At 46.6% G+C, this 16961-nt stretch overlaps 1 protein-coding gene across 2 annotated transcripts; it reads left to right on the forward strand.

Moving 5' to 3' along the window:
• The first annotated feature begins 6615 nt into the window (after window positions 1-6615).
• FEZF1 (FEZ family zinc finger 1) lies at window positions 6616-8931 on the forward strand. Of its 2 annotated transcripts, XM_049894272.1 has the most exons (5): window positions 6616-7044; window positions 7195-7416; window positions 7641-7775; window positions 8027-8159; window positions 8579-8931. In XM_049894272.1, exons 1-5 carry the CDS (start codon window positions 6616-6618, stop codon window positions 8929-8931), a joined length of 1272 nt encoding a protein of 423 aa, XP_049750229.1. The 2 variants fall into 2 exon arrangements, with proteins under 2 accessions (XP_049750229.1, XP_049750228.1); XM_049894271.1 differs by having other exon boundaries at window positions 6616-7416.
• The last annotated feature ends 8030 nt before the right edge of the window (window positions 8932-16961 follow it).

Here is a 16961-nt window from a genome sequence, read left to right on the forward strand (position 1 = left end):
GCGGGCGGCGGTCAACTGGCGGCCCAGGGGCTGCAAAGCGCCCCAGCGCTCTCTAAACCGCTGGAGCCACCACCTCTGGGCTCTCCAGGCGGTCCCACAGAGCCCGGCTACCCTCGGCCTAGCCAACGGCCCTTGAACTGTTCGGGACTCGTGCGCAAGAACGAAGAAGTGGAGAGTCTGGCCCTGGAGAGTTTGCAGCTTCCCTGTTTCACATTGGGTTGTTATTTAAAATGGCCCTGCTTGGACACCGAATGGTGGACCAGGGGGAGCCGAGACCACCGTGGTACTAGAAGCCGAGATGGCCAAGAGCAGCAGGTCTGCGTGGTGCGTTCCGGGGCTGGAGCTGCCGAAGTGCAGTGTACAAGAGGTAACTGAATTTATCAACGATTCCTAAAGATTTCTGGCTCAAAGATTTTGATCTAGCTCTGTCGCTTCTCCATTTCTCTAAATTCATTCTTTGCTCTGTTACTGGACTTTCTATGATCGACTTTTCTTTCACGGGATTACTTAGGGAATAATATTTGAAAATAGCGTCAAAACCGTTTTAAATCTTGTGGATAGTATCAAGGAAAGAGTCGCGCTGTGTGTTGAAAAAGGTTTTTATTTTGTTCACAGAAATGACTTTAAAAAATTGTCTGGGGACTGTTGCAAAATGCTAATTAGTCAATTGCACCAACCAGCTTCTTCTATTATTGCCGGCTGAAGTGTCCGGCAAGAGAAGATATTTGGGGTGTAGCCTTCTAATTGTTCACCTCCCAGCTTTCGATAACAGCGCTGTGAATTGCAAGCAAAAAGTCTGCTGGGTTTTGTTACTTGACTTCTAAGGAGCTCCACGAGTGAGTTGGAGAAATTGAGTTTCTTGTTTATAAACTTCTTTTTCCATCAAGTCCAGCCCTGAGACGGAGGCTTGGAGTCTGGAGGGAACACACCTCACGCCTGTGGGAACGGGTGAGAAAATCCCAGCGTTAGTGCAGGGGCAGAAGCAAGCCGAGCCCAGGTGATCCGTGGCTGTAACCACGGACTCACGCACTGTTCTCACATTTAGCTTCATTCTGTTCTTTTACAAACCGATTTAATACGTAAATGTTGTTTTGGCAGGAATAATTTCACTGGGTTTAAACAAAATCCAGATATAAAGGAAATAATAACAATATAGGTCTAAAAGACAAAAATAAGCCCTCCTTCCTCCCAAAAGAGAGGAGGGCGCAGTGAGTTCACGGACCTCTCCCATACGCCTAACCCTGTGATTGTCTTTCACATGCTATACAAAATTAGCAAGAATTCTTTATTTGCTACCAAGTCCCAAACTAGTTAAAAGCACACTAAAACAAAACAATCAAACAAACAAAAACACCATTGCCCTGGAGTCGATTTTGACTTCTAGTGATCCTACAGGACAGAGTAGAACCGCCCTATAGGGCTTCCAATGGTGTAATCTTTAGGGGAACAGACTGCCACATCTTTCCTCCTAGGAGCAGCTGGGTTCGATCTGCAGACCTTTCTGTTAGCAGCTAGTGGCTGAGGCATGACTGCGCCACTAGGGCTACTTCCATCTAAAAGCATACTAACCAAAACCAAAAACCCATTGCAGAGTGGATTCCGACTCATAGTGACCCTGTAAGACAGACTAGAACTGCCCCAAAGGGTTTCCAAGGAGCGGCTGGTGGATTTGAACTGCCGACCTTTCAGTTAGCAGCTGAGCTCTTAACCACTGTGCAACCAGGGCTCCAAAAGCACACTAATCCAGTGCCGTCGAGTTGATTCCGACTCACAGTGACCCTATAGGACAGAGTAGAACTGCCCCATAGAGTTTCCAAGGAGCGCCTGGCAGATTCGAACTGCTGACCCTTTGGTTAGCAGCCGTAGCACTTAACCCAAAAGCACACTACTAGCCTTAATTCTGAACTTGTCCCCCTTATGTTTGTTAATGTGCTAGAAAGTTAGTTCCCACCGTATATTCATTAACTAATCTGAAGTACTCAAGGAGATTCTTTCCTTGAACCTTCAGGCCCTTCTTATTTGTGCCTTATTCCAGCATTCCGCCTCCATCACACATCAAAAGAAATAACAAAAGACCAGTCAATGATAAAGGCTATGAGCAAAAACCATAGAGGAATTTAGGAATGGTTTTCCTCTTCTGGAAGGAAAGTAAGTTGTCTTTGCTGCTATTAAACAGGAAAAAGTGTGGCTGACCCAGAATGCCCGGGAGGGTATGTTCGGAATACAAATGCCTTCCTCTCCCCCTCCTTTAGCTCCACAGCAGCTAATAAGAAGCAAAGAGAAAGCCGACAGCTGTTCTTGGTGAAGGCGCAGGGGTCAGAAATGTTGGAAAGGCCTGAAAACTTTAAAAACATGACCAAGGACAAATGTATGCACTTGGCAGAAGGTTGGAGAAATTATGTTTTCCAATCCATTTTTAATTAAAAAAAAAAATTCAACAGTATCTTGCAGTTTATTAAGAAAGGAGGATTAAAGATGATGGGTTATTTGGTAATTTATGACTATTATATCTCCTTTTATTTCAGATTAAAGGAGCCCTGGTGATGCAGTGGTTAAGCAGTTGACAAACTGCTGATGGAAAGGCTGACGGTTCGAACCCATCAGCCACTCCACAGGAGAAAGATGTGGCACTCAGCTTGGAAGCCCTATGGGGCAGTTCTACTCTGTCTTATAAGATCATTATGAGTCAAAATCAACTTGATGGCAATGGGTTTGGTTTGAATTATTTCAGATCAGGACTTAAATATGAAGCTGTTAAAAATATGCAAGTCTTTAAGTAATATTTTTAAAGAGTTAATAAAGCTATGAAATCTCCTAGGAAAAGAGAACGGAAGTTTTTCTGACAGAACTTTATTTTAGGGTAGAACTTTTTTTCTTGTTTTCTCGGAAGGTCCTAACTCAGAGTTTGTTATCTGGTCTCTTTCTGTCAAGAACTGCCTTGGTTCTCTCAGGATGTCTCACAAAAGACAAAACCACACACTTGAAACTCACCTTCTACCACGATGGAAGGTGGGCAAGTAAATAGAGGCTTTCTGTGGTTGGGAAGGGGAAGATCACTTTAATCATCAGCTGTAGAAGAGATTATAGGGTTCCCTGATAAAATCCAAGGAAGGTATAACCAAGTTCTTATTTTGCCACTAACAAAACAAACAAGGCTCCAGTGCATTCTTTTTAGCAAATTAAACAATTTTAAGTGATCATCTTTAGACATTTCTACATTTATCAAAAAGTCTCTTGGTTTATTACTGGTTTTTGTTATTTTTTCAAATGTGTTTGGAGAAAACCCAGTACTGAGCAGATCTGACAGTAGAAGTAAACCCTTCATAAATACATGTGGTGTTTTGCTTAATACAATCCTTACTTAATAGAGATCCTAAAAAAAAAATTAACGTGTGTTTCTGGCCTAGGTTTGGAATGAAAAACACTAATAAATGTTGGGATATCGAGACCTGGATTTATCAAAGACTTTTTCAGTCTTTAGGATTAGGCAGCTCAGCGCTATGCAATGGACATAATTGCTGCTTTATGATATCTGTGCTCCTCAAATGACATCATACTTTGACTTTCAAACACTTGTCAAAAAGGCAAATTCCGAAAAGACCAGTGAAAAGCAAGCTGTTGGGATATTAAGTGTACGGAACAAGTGTACCCCTTAGCCAGTAATATCCCTTTTTAGTTTAAAAAAGAAATTCACCGAGGTCAAATAAAGGCTCTTTTGCAGCTAAGAAGGAGGCGACAGTGAGGGAGGGGGGAAGGAGAGACGGAGGACACGCGACGAACGTAAAACAAACTGGTGGCACGCAGTCAAGAAGACAGGTAACGCTTCGGAGGCGGGTGAGTTGTACAAAGTCAGCTGGGCGCACCACAGCTTTCCACAGCCGGGCTGGGCTCGAGCTTCTTTGCTTTTTCCTTAAAATCTGGCCCTGGGTCGGAGGAGTCCAGCAGTAGGGGGATTTTTCGATGTTGGGAGGCGGCTTGTAGGAAAGGGAACCTGATCCTCCCCAAAAGGCAGCAATTAAAGTCTTAACAGCGACCCATCTGTCGTGGGACCTGGACGCCCTCCCCCCAGCAAGCCCGTCCCGCGCCCTTTGTCTGAGCCGAGAAGAGGAGGCAGATTCTGCGGCCCTAATAGCAAAAGGAAAGTTTTCCAGCCTGGGCGAGCCGGGAGTGGCTGCGCCCGGGCAATGGACGCTCCTAATCGCCGCCCGGGGGTGTGGCGCCTCTTCCCCGGCTCGAGTCCTGAGCTCTGCGCTTGCCTCGTTTTGCGCTTCTCCACGGTTGCACTCTGTCCTCCTAGCCCGAAGCTGCCCTGAAACCTGAAAGGCCAGTCGCATCCAGACCTTCCCCACACCTGGCCCTTTGACCGCTCTCAACTTTCAGCGGGTCTCTAGCCCCCTCCCCTAGTTCCTCAGCAAGTGGGTTTCCCCACTATCAACCCAGCCGGCCTGCTTCATCGCTGGGCATCTGGCGCTCTTCTAGCCCGGGCTCTCTCCGTGTCCAACCTTCTCAGCTCACGGGGCCACGGTGGAGCAAACTCTTGCGGAAAGCCAGTGTGGGGCTGAGGGCTTCGGGTTGCTGGCCTGGAATGTGCTGGGAGACGGCTCTACCACGATGGGGTAGAAAGGAGGCCAATTGGGGCCAATTTCCTCCGTTTGGGGTCGAACTTGGCGTCTTTGGGTGGAATCTGATAAAGGCGCTCCAATCCCAGAGTTTCCAGTCCGTGTGCATCCACCCTCCCACTGACAAGCCCTCCCAGGGCTTTTGTAGGAAGGGGACACTCACAGCACGCTTGCCCGATTCTGGGACCCGCCACCTCCCCTTCTACGCGCACCCACTCTGGGTAACTCACCAGACAGATGGCACCCTGGGCTACAGCCGGCGGCCACCCACCGGAGCAGCCAGGCCGCAGGGCCCTCGGCTCGCAGCTCTGCGCGCTCCCTGGGCCTCCCGGCGCGAGCTCGCGGCCGCTGCGTCCTCCAGCCTGGCGCAGCCCCTTGTGCGCGCCCGTCCCCGGGGCTTCGTTCCGCGCGGTCGCATCCTTGCGCCGGGCTACGCCGAGGAAGGTGAACGCCGCTGCTCCCCGTGCGCTCCGCGCCGCGCCCACCTAAGCGGCGGGAACCCGCGCAGCCTGATCCGGTGCCACTTGCGTCTTCCCGGAACACTAGTGCGTTCGACCGCTTCGCCCTGGGGGTCTGGGCTTAGGGCCACGCCCGGAGAGTGCCCGTATGGGGGGTGCTGCAGGGGCAAGGTGTCCGCTCGCTAGTTAGGAGACGGAAGTGCAGTGGTGGACACGACACTCGCGCCGCCGGCTCGCCGTGCTCGCCGCCCCGCGGAGCACACACACCTTGGCTGCCGCCTGCGCAGCTTCGGGGAGGTGTGCGGGCACCGGCAGCCGGGGGGCGAAGGCGGGGATCAGTAAGTTCGGTTTCCCATCTCAGCTCGCCATTCAGCACTTAAATACTCGAGAGAGAGCTCTAGCTGATGGCTGATAGTTAAGAAAGAAACGCTCTGTTTCTGGACTCTCAAAGGAGTCATAGGAGCGCGCGCGCACGTGTGTTTGTGTGTCTCGGAGTGGGGTCCCGTCGGAGCCGAAGTTTCTTTTGGTATGACACTGCTTATTCCTTGCATCTCCTCCTTAATTTTGTGGATGCGTCTTTCCCAGGCCTATTGTGACGGGCATCGCAGTTACAAAACCACAAACATAACAAGCCTCCCAAGGCCTGTAATTCTCAGGGGCGTTTTGAGACGCCAGTTACCTGCTGGAGTCTTCCAAGAGTCCAGATTCGGTTCAGGCAGCGCAGAGTCTGGGACTCCGGGAGCTCGCAGCCCTCCGCCCTGGAGGAAGAGAGGGCTGCGAAGGAGGCGGTTCTGGCCGGGCCGGAACCGGGCCGAACCACAAGAGAAACCTCGGAGTCTGCTGCGGGAGGCTCCCTGGCCGCGGCTCTCTGGAGCCTGGCGTTTGATAAATATAGCCTGGCGTTTGCCCCTGAATTAGGCTCTGTTTCCTTATTTAGCCCTTGCACAATGATTTTAGATGATGTCACTTAGAGCTAAACGAGAAAATTGATCTCAGATTTGCTTGGCCTCTAAAGCCTGGTTAAGCAGATTGAGAATTAAAAAGACAGGAAAAAGCCGTGGGGGGAGGGGTTGGGGAGCGAAGTGTGCGCCGGCGAGTGTGTGCGCGGAGGGGAGGGCGCGCCGCGCGGCCAAGAGCGCCCCCTCCTCTTCTGGGCGGGGGCACCTCGCTCGCCAATGAAAAGTAGTCACTGACTGCAAAGGAAAAAAAAAGTTTTCCTGTTGACTGTTGGAAGCGAATTGAGCAATTATCTAGTTTACCTTCTCCTCTTGGAAGTTAACGATTGGCGAGATCTTGGCTGCGTTATTGACACAACACTTTCTATTGATAGAAATAAGTAGTGATTGTCCTCGAGTCATGGGCTGGCAGGAGTCCATTGGGCTGGGCAGGCAGGTTCGGCTGGTGATGCTGGGGAGGAGGAGGAGGAGGCTGCTGGTGGTGATGGTGCCCGTCCCCCTCTCCGCAGGTCTGTGACAAGGAGGGAACAAGGCAACGACGGTGCAGCCCGGCTCCGGCTGACGGACGCTGGCGACTCAGACATGGACAGTAGCTGCCTCAACGGGACCACCAAAATGTTAGCGACTGCTCCGTCCCGAAGCAACATGATGAGCACTTCCAAACCCTTGGCTTTCTCCATCGAACGAATCATGGCGCGCACCCCCGAGCCCAAGGCCCTGCCCGTCCCCCACTTCCTGCAGGGAACCTTTCCCAAAGGGGACCCCAAGCACTCTCTCCATCTCAACTCGCCAATCCCCTGCATGATCCCTTTCGTGCCAGTGGCGTATGACACAAGCCCCAAGGTCGGAGTGGCCGGCGCCGAGCCGCGGAAAGCGAGTCTGGAGGCCCCGTCGGTGCCGACGGCGGCGCCCTCAGCGCCCGCGTTCAGCTGCAGCGATCTGCTCAACTGCGCATTGAGTCTCAAGGGTGACCTGGCCCGCGACGCGCTGCCGCTGCAGCAATACAAGCTGGTAAGGCCGCGTGTGGTCAACCACTCTTCCTTCCACGCAATGGGCGCCCTCTGCTACCTGAATCGAGGCGACAGCACGTGCCACCCGGCGTCCGGCGTCAACATCCACCCGGTGGCCTCCTACTTCCTCAGTTCCCCTTTGCATCCGCAGCCAAAAACGTATTTAGCTGAAAGGAATAAACTGGTGGTCCCAGCGGTGGAAAAGTACCCCTCGGGGGTAGCTTTCAAAGACCTGTCCCAGGCGCAGCTGCAGCATTACATGAAAGAAAGCGCCCAGCTTCTGTCGGAAAAAATCGCTTTCAAAACCTCCGAGTTCAACCGAGTCTCCCCTAATGCCAAGCCCAAAGTTTTCACTTGCGAAGTGTGTGGAAAGGCAAGTAGTCTACAGAAGAGAGTTGCTTCCTTCATTCTACCTTCCTTCTTTCCTTCCTTCCTCCTTCCTTTCTTTCCTTCCTCCCTTTCTTCGTTTCTGTCGTTTTTATTTGGTAATTATTTGCATATACTTGTTATACGGTTCTCACCCCCCACCCCCTCTTGCCGGGTTTTATATCAAAATGCTAGTTCTGCTAACTTGTTCTACATGTAATTAACTTTAAGGTCTTTAACGCGCACTATAATTTAACCCGTCACATGCCGGTGCACACAGGAGCCAGACCCTTCGTTTGCAAAGTGTGTGGAAAGGGCTTCCGGCAAGCCAGCACCCTGTGCAGACACAAGATCATCCACACCCAGGTGTGTTCGTCTGTTTCGATTTCACCCGCTTTATTTCCGGGCTGTTCGTAGAAAAGTGGCCGATAAACCCCTACTCCTCTGCATGAATTTTGTTTAAAAGATGCTAGCTGGACAGGGGTAAATGCCCTATGTTGTTTGCCTTTGTTCTGCATAAAAGAGTTTGAGGGTGTCGTATTGTGTCTTTGAGCTTGCAGGACTCTACTTAAAATCAAAATACCCTGACTAATCTGCTTTTCCTTCCTCCTATTTAGGAAAAACCCCACAAATGTAACCAGTGTGGCAAAGCATTTAACAGAAGTTCCACTTTAAACACGCATACCCGAATACACGCAGGTTACAAACCGTTTGTGTGTGAATTCTGTGGCAAAGGATTTCATCAAAAAGGTATCGACCCTATGCGATATTGTTTCTCACGGTGCTCTCACCAAACACCCTAGTTAATGTTTTCGGGATAGTTTAGAAAACGACCTTAAAGTGCAACTAGATAAATGGCGTCTATGTTGTCGTTCTAACCCGTAACTCGCAAGGCTTCTTGTTATTAAAGAAAGTTATGCTTTGTATGCTGTGGGGGATATTCCTTTTTAACAGCATGTTCTCGTTTTATATAAGCGGATTAATAAATGTATGTTACAATGCGGAGGCAGGAACGGCCTCACTGTTGATGTTAAAAATAAATTTGGAAAGAGAAGTGCAGGCGCGGAGAGCAGGGGCCGCTCTCCGGCCTCGGTCTCCTTTCATCTGTCCGCGCCTCGCTTTTAAAGCTCCCTTTTCAGAACCACGTCCCTGTCATTTGTCTGTTTCAGGGAATTACAAAAACCACAAGTTGACCCACAGCGGGGAGAAGCAGTTCAAGTGCAATATCTGCAACAAAGCTTTCCATCAGGTTTACAACCTCACATTCCACATGCACACCCACAACGACAAGAAGCCCTTCACCTGCCCCACCTGCGGCAAGGGCTTCTGCAGGAACTTTGACCTCAAGAAGCATGTCCGAAAACTGCACGACAGCGGACTGGGGCTGGTCCGCACGCCCGCTGGGGAGCCGGGCACCGACGCGCCCTCGCTACAGCAGCCGCCGTCCGCGACGCTGCCGCCTCTGCAGCCGCCACTGCCGTCCCCTGGACCCCTGCAGCCCGGGCTCCATCAGGGCCACTAATAATGGAGGTCAAGGCCCACCTCCCAGCCCCAGCCGGAGCCCTACTGCTGAGGCCAGGCTCGTCTGCGGAACCCAGGGCATGTTGGGCCCCACACTTTATGGCCGACCAGAAACCCCGGCAGCCCCCTCGGCCTTTCACCTCTTTTGCATGCAACTGCTAAGTGGTTCTGTGTATTATATGCTATATAGGCATTAACAGTTATGAGGATTTTGGAAGGTTTTGTTTGTTTTTTGTTTTATTATTATTATTAATTTGGAGAGACTTTTCATCTTGGGTGGAGAGATGGTGTTTTGTTTTTAAAAACAAATTTCTGCTGTATTTATTGAGATCTGTATTATCCGGGAATGCTGCACTGTTTTAATTTTATTATTGTATATATTTCCATTTGTGTTGATTCTACGGTCTCCAGATGCCTGCTGATAATTATCATTTCCTCTTTCCCTGAGGTAACAGTGTGTATGTTATATATACACACACATAGATAAGTGTGCCTGCACAGGCACGTTTCACACTCGTGAGCACACACGCACACACATACACACATGCGTACATACTAGCTAAGAGTGGTTCCTTACGGATGAAGTCAAAGTTCGGTTTTGATTCTTGCACGTGGAAATTGATTCATAAACTGTTGGAAATAAATACTTGGAACATGCTTATTTAATCGACAAACTTCAGGGCTCTGTTCACATTATTCAGCTAGAGATCTCGGATCCTGACACTCCTTTTTTGAAAGTTCAGCCCTGAAATAGTAATACCTGATGTTTTGATCTGAAAATTCACCAAAAGCAAGGAGTAGTCTCTGTGAATAATTACAACTTTTGGCAAAGTTATGAAATTTGGTAAAGTTCTGAGACAGAAGATGTGGAATTTTCTAACAGAAACGTGTCTCTGGCCTTTGCCAGACAACAACACATCTAGGAAACGTGGGTAATATAAACCCTCAAACATGGAGGATGTATAGGTATCACGTAGAAGGGTGTCTATTGTTTGCATCCTGAAAGCACAGACTGACTTGTACACAGCTGGCAAAGGGGCCCTCCGTGTTTTTATATGTGTATATATGTTTATAGATGAATATACTTCCATTCAAGGAGGAAACATGGATGAAAACCAAACTGTGGCTGGTGCCAGGTCCTTGAAATGCTTCAAGTGTTAATCAGCAGCTCCGCTGTGAGCTCAGGCTCTGGTGTTTTCTAACTGCAAGTCTCTCCTGTTTTCTTGCCAAAACAGTGAAACAACTGCTAAAGACTTTAATTAAGAGGGGTAATTAGTTCAGATTTATCAAAGCCGGGTTGTTATACTATTAGCTGCTCAGTAGAAGCTGCCAGACAAGCTCACAGCCCAGCACTGACGTCCCGCGGTAGCGGGGCCACATTCTGGGAGTGAGGCCCGAGGAAGCGGGCCGCAGGTGTCCTCGCTCGGCCGCAGGGGTCTCCACCCCGCCGCCGTGGTCCCAGCCGCCAGGCCGGCCCAGTGGGTGCACCCCGGCTCCTCCTTCGGCCCTAGGGATCCAGCGTGGGTCAGCCGCGCGGCGAATCCATGCGTGTCCACAGTGCGGGTGCAGGCTCCGGAGAGCCCAAGGCTGTCTTCCCGCTACCGGAGCAAGGCTGCCGCGTCAGCTCTCGCCGAACAGCCCAACGGGTGCGAGGGAGGCTCGGGGAAGGCGTTTAAATCTGCGCTCCTGCCTCACTGTGCGCCTGACCGCGCGCAAGGAAAGGCGGCGCCAGGGCCGCGAAAGCGCGAGGCCGCGGATGGGCAAGGGGCGCCTCAGGGGCGCTGCGTCAATTTCCTTGTCAATTTCAAGGTGGGGAAGACTTGAGGGCTCAGAGTGCCCAAAGCGATGACCCGCAGGGCTCCTCGGTGGCTCGGGAGGCAGGGAGGTGGCAGGGGGCCCCAGCGGGGTGAACGTGGGCTTGTGGAGGCGCGGCCCCTCCGGAACCCCCAGGTCAAGCCCAGCCTAGACCCCTTGGGGGCTAGGGAGACAGGTTCGAGGGGGCCGAGAGCCCCGGCTTGGGGTCGCCCGGGAGGGTTCCAGACGGCAGTGAAGTTCTGACACCGCATGCAGACGTCCCGGAGTCCAGACTCCGACAGCGCTTGCTTCAGGATGCAGGCCGTTCGCGATCTTGTCGCTCTAGGGCAGTGGGGCTTTTAAGGTTCATCCCAGCCATCATTAGATCCAATCTCTTCTTTTATCCTTCCCTGACCAGTCCATGCACCATTTTGTGCCTTGCTGAGACGAGATCCGAGTTAGATTTGATTTAGGAAAGCGATGGAGGGTTTTGGAATCCATCGTTGGGTGGATTCTGAATCTGCTCTGTCCGCAGAAGTGCGGTCTGTCCCTGAGTAGCGTAGCAGACCTGATAATCTTTTCCCAGGCGCTGACCACATTCCCTCCCAGCTGCCCCCACCGCAGAAGTTTCTGAAGATGCACAGGGAGTTTAGGGGTAACCGCCTTTTAGCAGTGGCTTGGTCAGATCTTGAAAGCAATTGTCCTCTTTGAGTGAGCAGAGTGAGGTCAGGGATCATTACAATTTACAACTTATTTATTTAGATCAAAGGGCAGAAAATGGCTTTGCTCTTTGAATTTGTATTTGAACTTATTTTCAACTCCAAACTCTAGGATATAATTCTTCTAGACTTTGAAAGTGTGGTGATTTTACTGTTGGAATAAGGGCAAAATACCTCCAGTTAGGAAGTATCTAAGCATGGTGTTTCCACCCTCTAACCCATGTCAGTGGACTTTGACTTACGTTGAAAATAGAAGTCTTTCGTGGAAGGGTAGACTTGGTCTATGACAAGATTAAAAAACTAACACCACTCCTCCCCCCGCCCCCCCCCACACACACAAAGAGAAAAATTTTACAGTGGAAGAGCTGTCATTGTAATCCGGGATGACTTTGTATAATGTCTGGCTTGGAATGATGCAATGTTCCGGCGATTGCAGGCACAAGGAAACAGTTGTCTATATGATCACAGGTTTGAGTAGTCTGAAGTGTTGGTGATCAAGTAGGGAAGGCCAAAAGGAAATTCTCTAAAACTAAGCACTCAAGAGAACTACTTGTCAGGAGGGGAGTTAGGGATGATCTTTGATTTGTAACAAAGCTTTTAGAGCTTGCTAAACATCAAGGAGGAGCTCCTTAAAGACAGTATGAGCTTAGAGGTTAAGTTTGTTGTTGTTGTCAGGTACCATTGAGTAGGGTCTGACTCATACCGACCCTGTGTACCACAGAACGAAACACTGCCCGGTCCTGCGCCATTCTCACAGTCATTGCTGTGTTTGAGCTCACTGTTGCATCCACTGTGTCAATCTATCTGGTTGAGGATCTTCCTCTTTTTCACAGACCCTCTACTTTACAAAAATGATGTCCTTCTCCATGGACTGTTCCCTCCTGATAACAAGTCCAAAGTACACAAGACAGGTCTCACCATCTTTGCTCCTAAGGAGTGTTCTGGCTGTACTTCTTCCAAGACAGATTTGTTTGTTCTTCTGGCAGTCCATGGTATACTCAACATTCTTCGCCAACACCATTATCCAAATGCATCAATTCTTCTTTGGTCCTAATTCATTGTCCAGCTTTTGCATACATATGTAGCAATTAAAAATAACATGGCTAGGATCAGGTGCACCTTAGTCTTCAAAGTGACATCTTTGCTTTTTAACACTTTAAAGAGGTCTTTTGCTGCAGATTTGCCCAATGCAACGCGTCTTTTGATTTCTTGACTGCTGCTTCCATGGGCGTTGATTGTGGATCCAAGTAAAAGGAAATCCTGGAAAACTTCAATATTTTTTCCATTTATTATGATGTTGCTTATTGTTCCAGTTGTGAGAATGAAGTCAAAGAGATGAACAGAAGATTTCAGAGGGTTGCTTGAGAAGACGAAGTATTATAATGAAATGTGCAAAGACCTGGAGGTAGGAAACCAAAAGGGAAAAACAGTATTCAATATGCAGATGACACAACCTTGCTTACTGAAAGAGAAGAGGACTTGAAGCACTTACTGATGAAGATCAAAGAGTACAGCCTTCAGGAGTTAAGTTTAAAGGGGAAAATTGATGAAGAGGGACACTTAACTAACAGTGGAAGACCTTCCAATTCTCCTCCTCCAGTACACATAGAAAGGTGGTATTTTCCTTAAGTATCTGGCGTCTGTGTGTGCATGCACAAGTCTGTGTGAATTGGCTTTATCCAAGCCCGCCTTCTTTCTACCAGAAGTTAACCAACAGATCCACTCATCTTTAGTGAGAAAGAGTGCCAATATAGAGATTACCTGCTGCGGGAGATGATTTACATTCAACTCTTCCTGTTAGAATTAATTTTTCACATAAAGAAAGATGGCCCCTAGGGCTATATGGACCAGTTTTAGAGTTGCTGACCCACTGGAGCCTTATGCTTTGTTTAGTTTTGTTAATCAATACGTACAGCAGAAATACTAATGTAGGTAGCTAATTCCTGTCTATTTTATTTTAGAACACTTCCCAACTCTTGATTTCCAATAATCTCTTCCTGAAGGTTGTATCTGTTCAGACTTTCACAATTTTGAGAACAAGTTATAGTAACATGTGAGGTTAGGACTAAGGTGCCAATTTTTAGTAGTAAACAAAAGCTATATTCAGGGGCCTCATCAGAGTGGTTACCTGGTAGTGATATTTGAAGCTTAGTGAGATTTTTTTTTTTTTAAAACAGAACTTTTCTCCTTTCCAAATGTGGAAGAAATTAATCCACAAGGTGCAATGAATTCAAGGTCAATGAGTAATACCCAGAATCCGTGTACCATGTTTGATAGATTTACCCCTTATATTAGTGGCAGTTAGCAATATCAGAAATCATAATTTTGCTAGAGGTGACAACTCAATGCATTGACTGAGTTATAATCGTAATGGGCATGCTTTGTCTTTGTAAAGTGTTCATCCCAAAATACACAATATAGAGCATAAATGATCTAACGTTAAAAATTGAGGCAAAAACAAAATGTTTTGCCATTTTATAAAGCCTTGTAATGGGTAAATCTTTGTTACTTAGGAGTTTGTGATTTAAGAAATCATGACTTACTCTGTTACTGAGTGCTTTTTTTTTCTTTTTTGCATTTTTAAATAGTGGTAAAATATACCAAACCAAAATCTAAACCCACTGCCGCTGAGTCGATTCCGACTCATTGCAGCCCTGTAGGACCGAATGCAACTGCCCCATAGAGTTTCCAAGGAGCGCCTGGTGGATTCGAACTGCCAACCCTCTGGTTGGCAGCCGTAGCACTTAACCATTACGCCACCAGGGTTTCCGGAAAATATACATAACATAAAATTTGCCACTTTAGCCACTTTTAAGTGTATAATTCAGTGGCATTAAGTACATTCTCAGTGTGTATCCATCATTACTCTATTTCCAGAACTAAAACTCTTTACCCATTAAGCAACAACTCCCACTCCCCCCTTCCCCAGCCGCTTGTAATCTCTATTCTACTTTCTGCATTTACAAAAACATGAAAATTAAAGACTAACCTAAATCTCAATGGGTAATAACATGAAATTGTTGGGTGGTCCAAAGAAAAAGTAATTTTGAACCAGACAAAACATTGCCTTTTGCTATGATTTCGCCAAAAGAACAGATTACTTCACACAAGGAGGTGTATGTTTCCCTTGGTTAATTAAAAACCAATTAAGAAAAGAAATTTAGTATTTTGAAACTGTATTTATAAGGTGAAGATGCCTGGTTATGAACCTCATTACTTCTAGGAATTAATGCATGTGTCTATTCCAGTTCCAGGGCAGACTAAACACAAACAAAGATGTACTAATCAACACAGTGGTCATCTGCGTGCCTTGGTGGTAAAGCAATTGCCAGTTCAAGCCAGCCTAGGTTATTCACTGTGTGTGAGAGAGAAGAGGAGGAAGCCTAGTGTTTAAATGACCGTGATAGGAAAATCCATCTCTCCTATTATATTTTTCTGCTTGTATTGTGACATGTTGCCCATAACAAACTTTGAGAACAAGTCAAAATCCATCATGCACTCGAATGGGCCTGAAGTTATCATAAATAACCGTGTAAATTTTCTGCTTAAGTTCGAGGTGACACTGGTGTCAGATGAAATCATGTTGTTATTGGTCTTATGGAGATTAAGTTACTAAGTAAAGATGAAATCAAATTCTGCCAAGATTAATATTTCCCTGTCAAACAAACAAATATTGCTTCTGGGTAGCAAGGGGTGGGAGTAGGGAGAGAAAGCATCCTGCATCAGTTCTTAACTGGAGCTAGAATTCCATCCAAAACCAAGAGCAGAGATTTAGTTTGATTTAACTCCCTCTTTGATATCAATAAAACAGACTTTTTTGTGTGTGAGAATTCTGGTCACAATAGTAAATGGAGGGAAGTCTTTTGACAACTCACTATAGAAATGTAATTTATCAGTTAATGTGAACTAGATCTGAAGTGAGTGAAATATTTCACCAATGTACGTTGTTCACACACACTTACGAATAGGAGGTTTTGGCAGGCTTAAAATTTCAGCAAAAAGCAGACTTTAGGTACACATATATAAGACAGATCTCTCAGTTTCTTCAACAAAAAAAATTATAAGAGGGAGAGACAAATGAGCAAAACCTGTTATTGTTAAAGAGTTGTTTTTAGGTGGCATTGAATTAGTTTTTGACTCACAGAGACTCCACATGACAGAGTAGAAATGCCCCATAGGGTATTCTAGGCTGTAATCTTTATAGGAGCAACTTGCTGGGTCTTTCTCCTGTGGAGCCTCTGGGTGGGTTTGAACCACCAACCTTTAGGTTAGCAGCCAAGTGCTTAATGGTATGCCAACAGGGTTCCTTATCAGTTAAAATAGATTTCAAAAATAGAATAACTAATTGCCATATATGGATCTTTTGTCAATCCCAATTCAATCAAATAAACAGAAAAAAAAAAAAGCATTTATGACTTCTGAGACAACTGGAAATTTGAACACCCACTAGGTAGTTAATAAGATTAAGAAATTGTATTTACTTTTTAAGATGTGAAAAAGGTATTGTGTTTTGTCTTTTAGAGCTATGTACCCAACTATTTAAGGGTGAAATGATACTGGTTGATGTTTTGGGATTTGCTTAAAAATAAGATGGGAAAAGGGGACAGATAAAAAAAAAAAATAACATGGGAGAAGGTAGAGATCAAACATGATCAGTTATGAGTGGTAATTCATGGTACATGAGAGTGTACTGTACACTCTGAATAGTTTTGATTAAGTTTGAGATATCCCACAACAAAAAATTAAAAAAAAACTTTTTCAGTAAATTGTATCTTTTCACACACAAAAAAACATTTTCCCATAAACTCTCATAATCATATCATCTTAAAGCATCAATTGTATTTGTTTTGACATCCTTTCTAGTCTTATTCCAGGATAAATACCATTTCCACAAAGAGCTTTAAACATTTTGATCTATTATAATAAGGTCTGTAAAAGGATTTGAAGTGGAAAGGGAGATAGGACTTTTAAGAGACATAAAATACCTTCTAATAATTGCGTTTATGGTGTAAAAGAAGAGAACAAATGGATCTGTTAGTCTCCTGAGAGACGAGAAAGCTGAAAGTAAATGACAATAGAAAATGTATATTGCTTAGGCTCTTTCAGGTAATAAGGAAGTAATACACGTAGGTGGGGGGTTATTGAAAAGCAATCCTTGGAAGGGAAACTACGTCAGCAGCCTACAGTCACTTTGGGTCCCTGGCCTGAGATGTACAGCAGGCCTGCCAAAATGGCAGAACTAACCCCCCAGCATTCATTCATTCAAAGTGCAAGGCACTAGCCACCAGCTTAGGTGTTGGGTATGCAACAGGGAACAAGGCACATATTGCTTTATCCTCCTGGAATTTATATGCTAGCTAGGAAGACAGGAATCAAATTGTGTTTTTTCCACTTACTTATAAATGTGTATAGCATGCTCTGTGTTCATATAATAAGAGTATCTTAAGCATAGCCTGAAACCAAGTGATTCATTTTTTGTATGTTCATTTAGAGCTCTGATGGAGCAGTGTTTAAGAGC

The sequence above is a fragment of the Elephas maximus genome, chromosome 8 (genome assembly GCF_024166365.1).
Source record: "Elephas maximus indicus isolate mEleMax1 chromosome 8, mEleMax1 primary haplotype, whole genome shotgun sequence".
In the NCBI taxonomy this organism is placed as follows: Eukaryota; Metazoa; Chordata; class Mammalia; order Proboscidea; family Elephantidae; genus Elephas; species Elephas maximus.

Excerpts from the sequence above, each read along its gene's own strand:
- FEZF1 (XM_049894271.1), top strand. The coding sequence starts at position 6,616 with ATGGACAGTAGCTGCCTCAACGGGACCACCAAAATGTTAGCGACTGCT. Across the intron at positions 7,776-8,026 it reads ACAAGATCATCCACACCCAG|GAAAAACCCCACAAATGTAA; the intron begins GTGTGTTCGTCT and ends CCTCCTATTTAG. Across the intron at positions 8,160-8,578 it reads CAAAGGATTTCATCAAAAAG|GGAATTACAAAAACCACAAG; the intron begins GTATCGACCCTA and ends TGTCTGTTTCAG.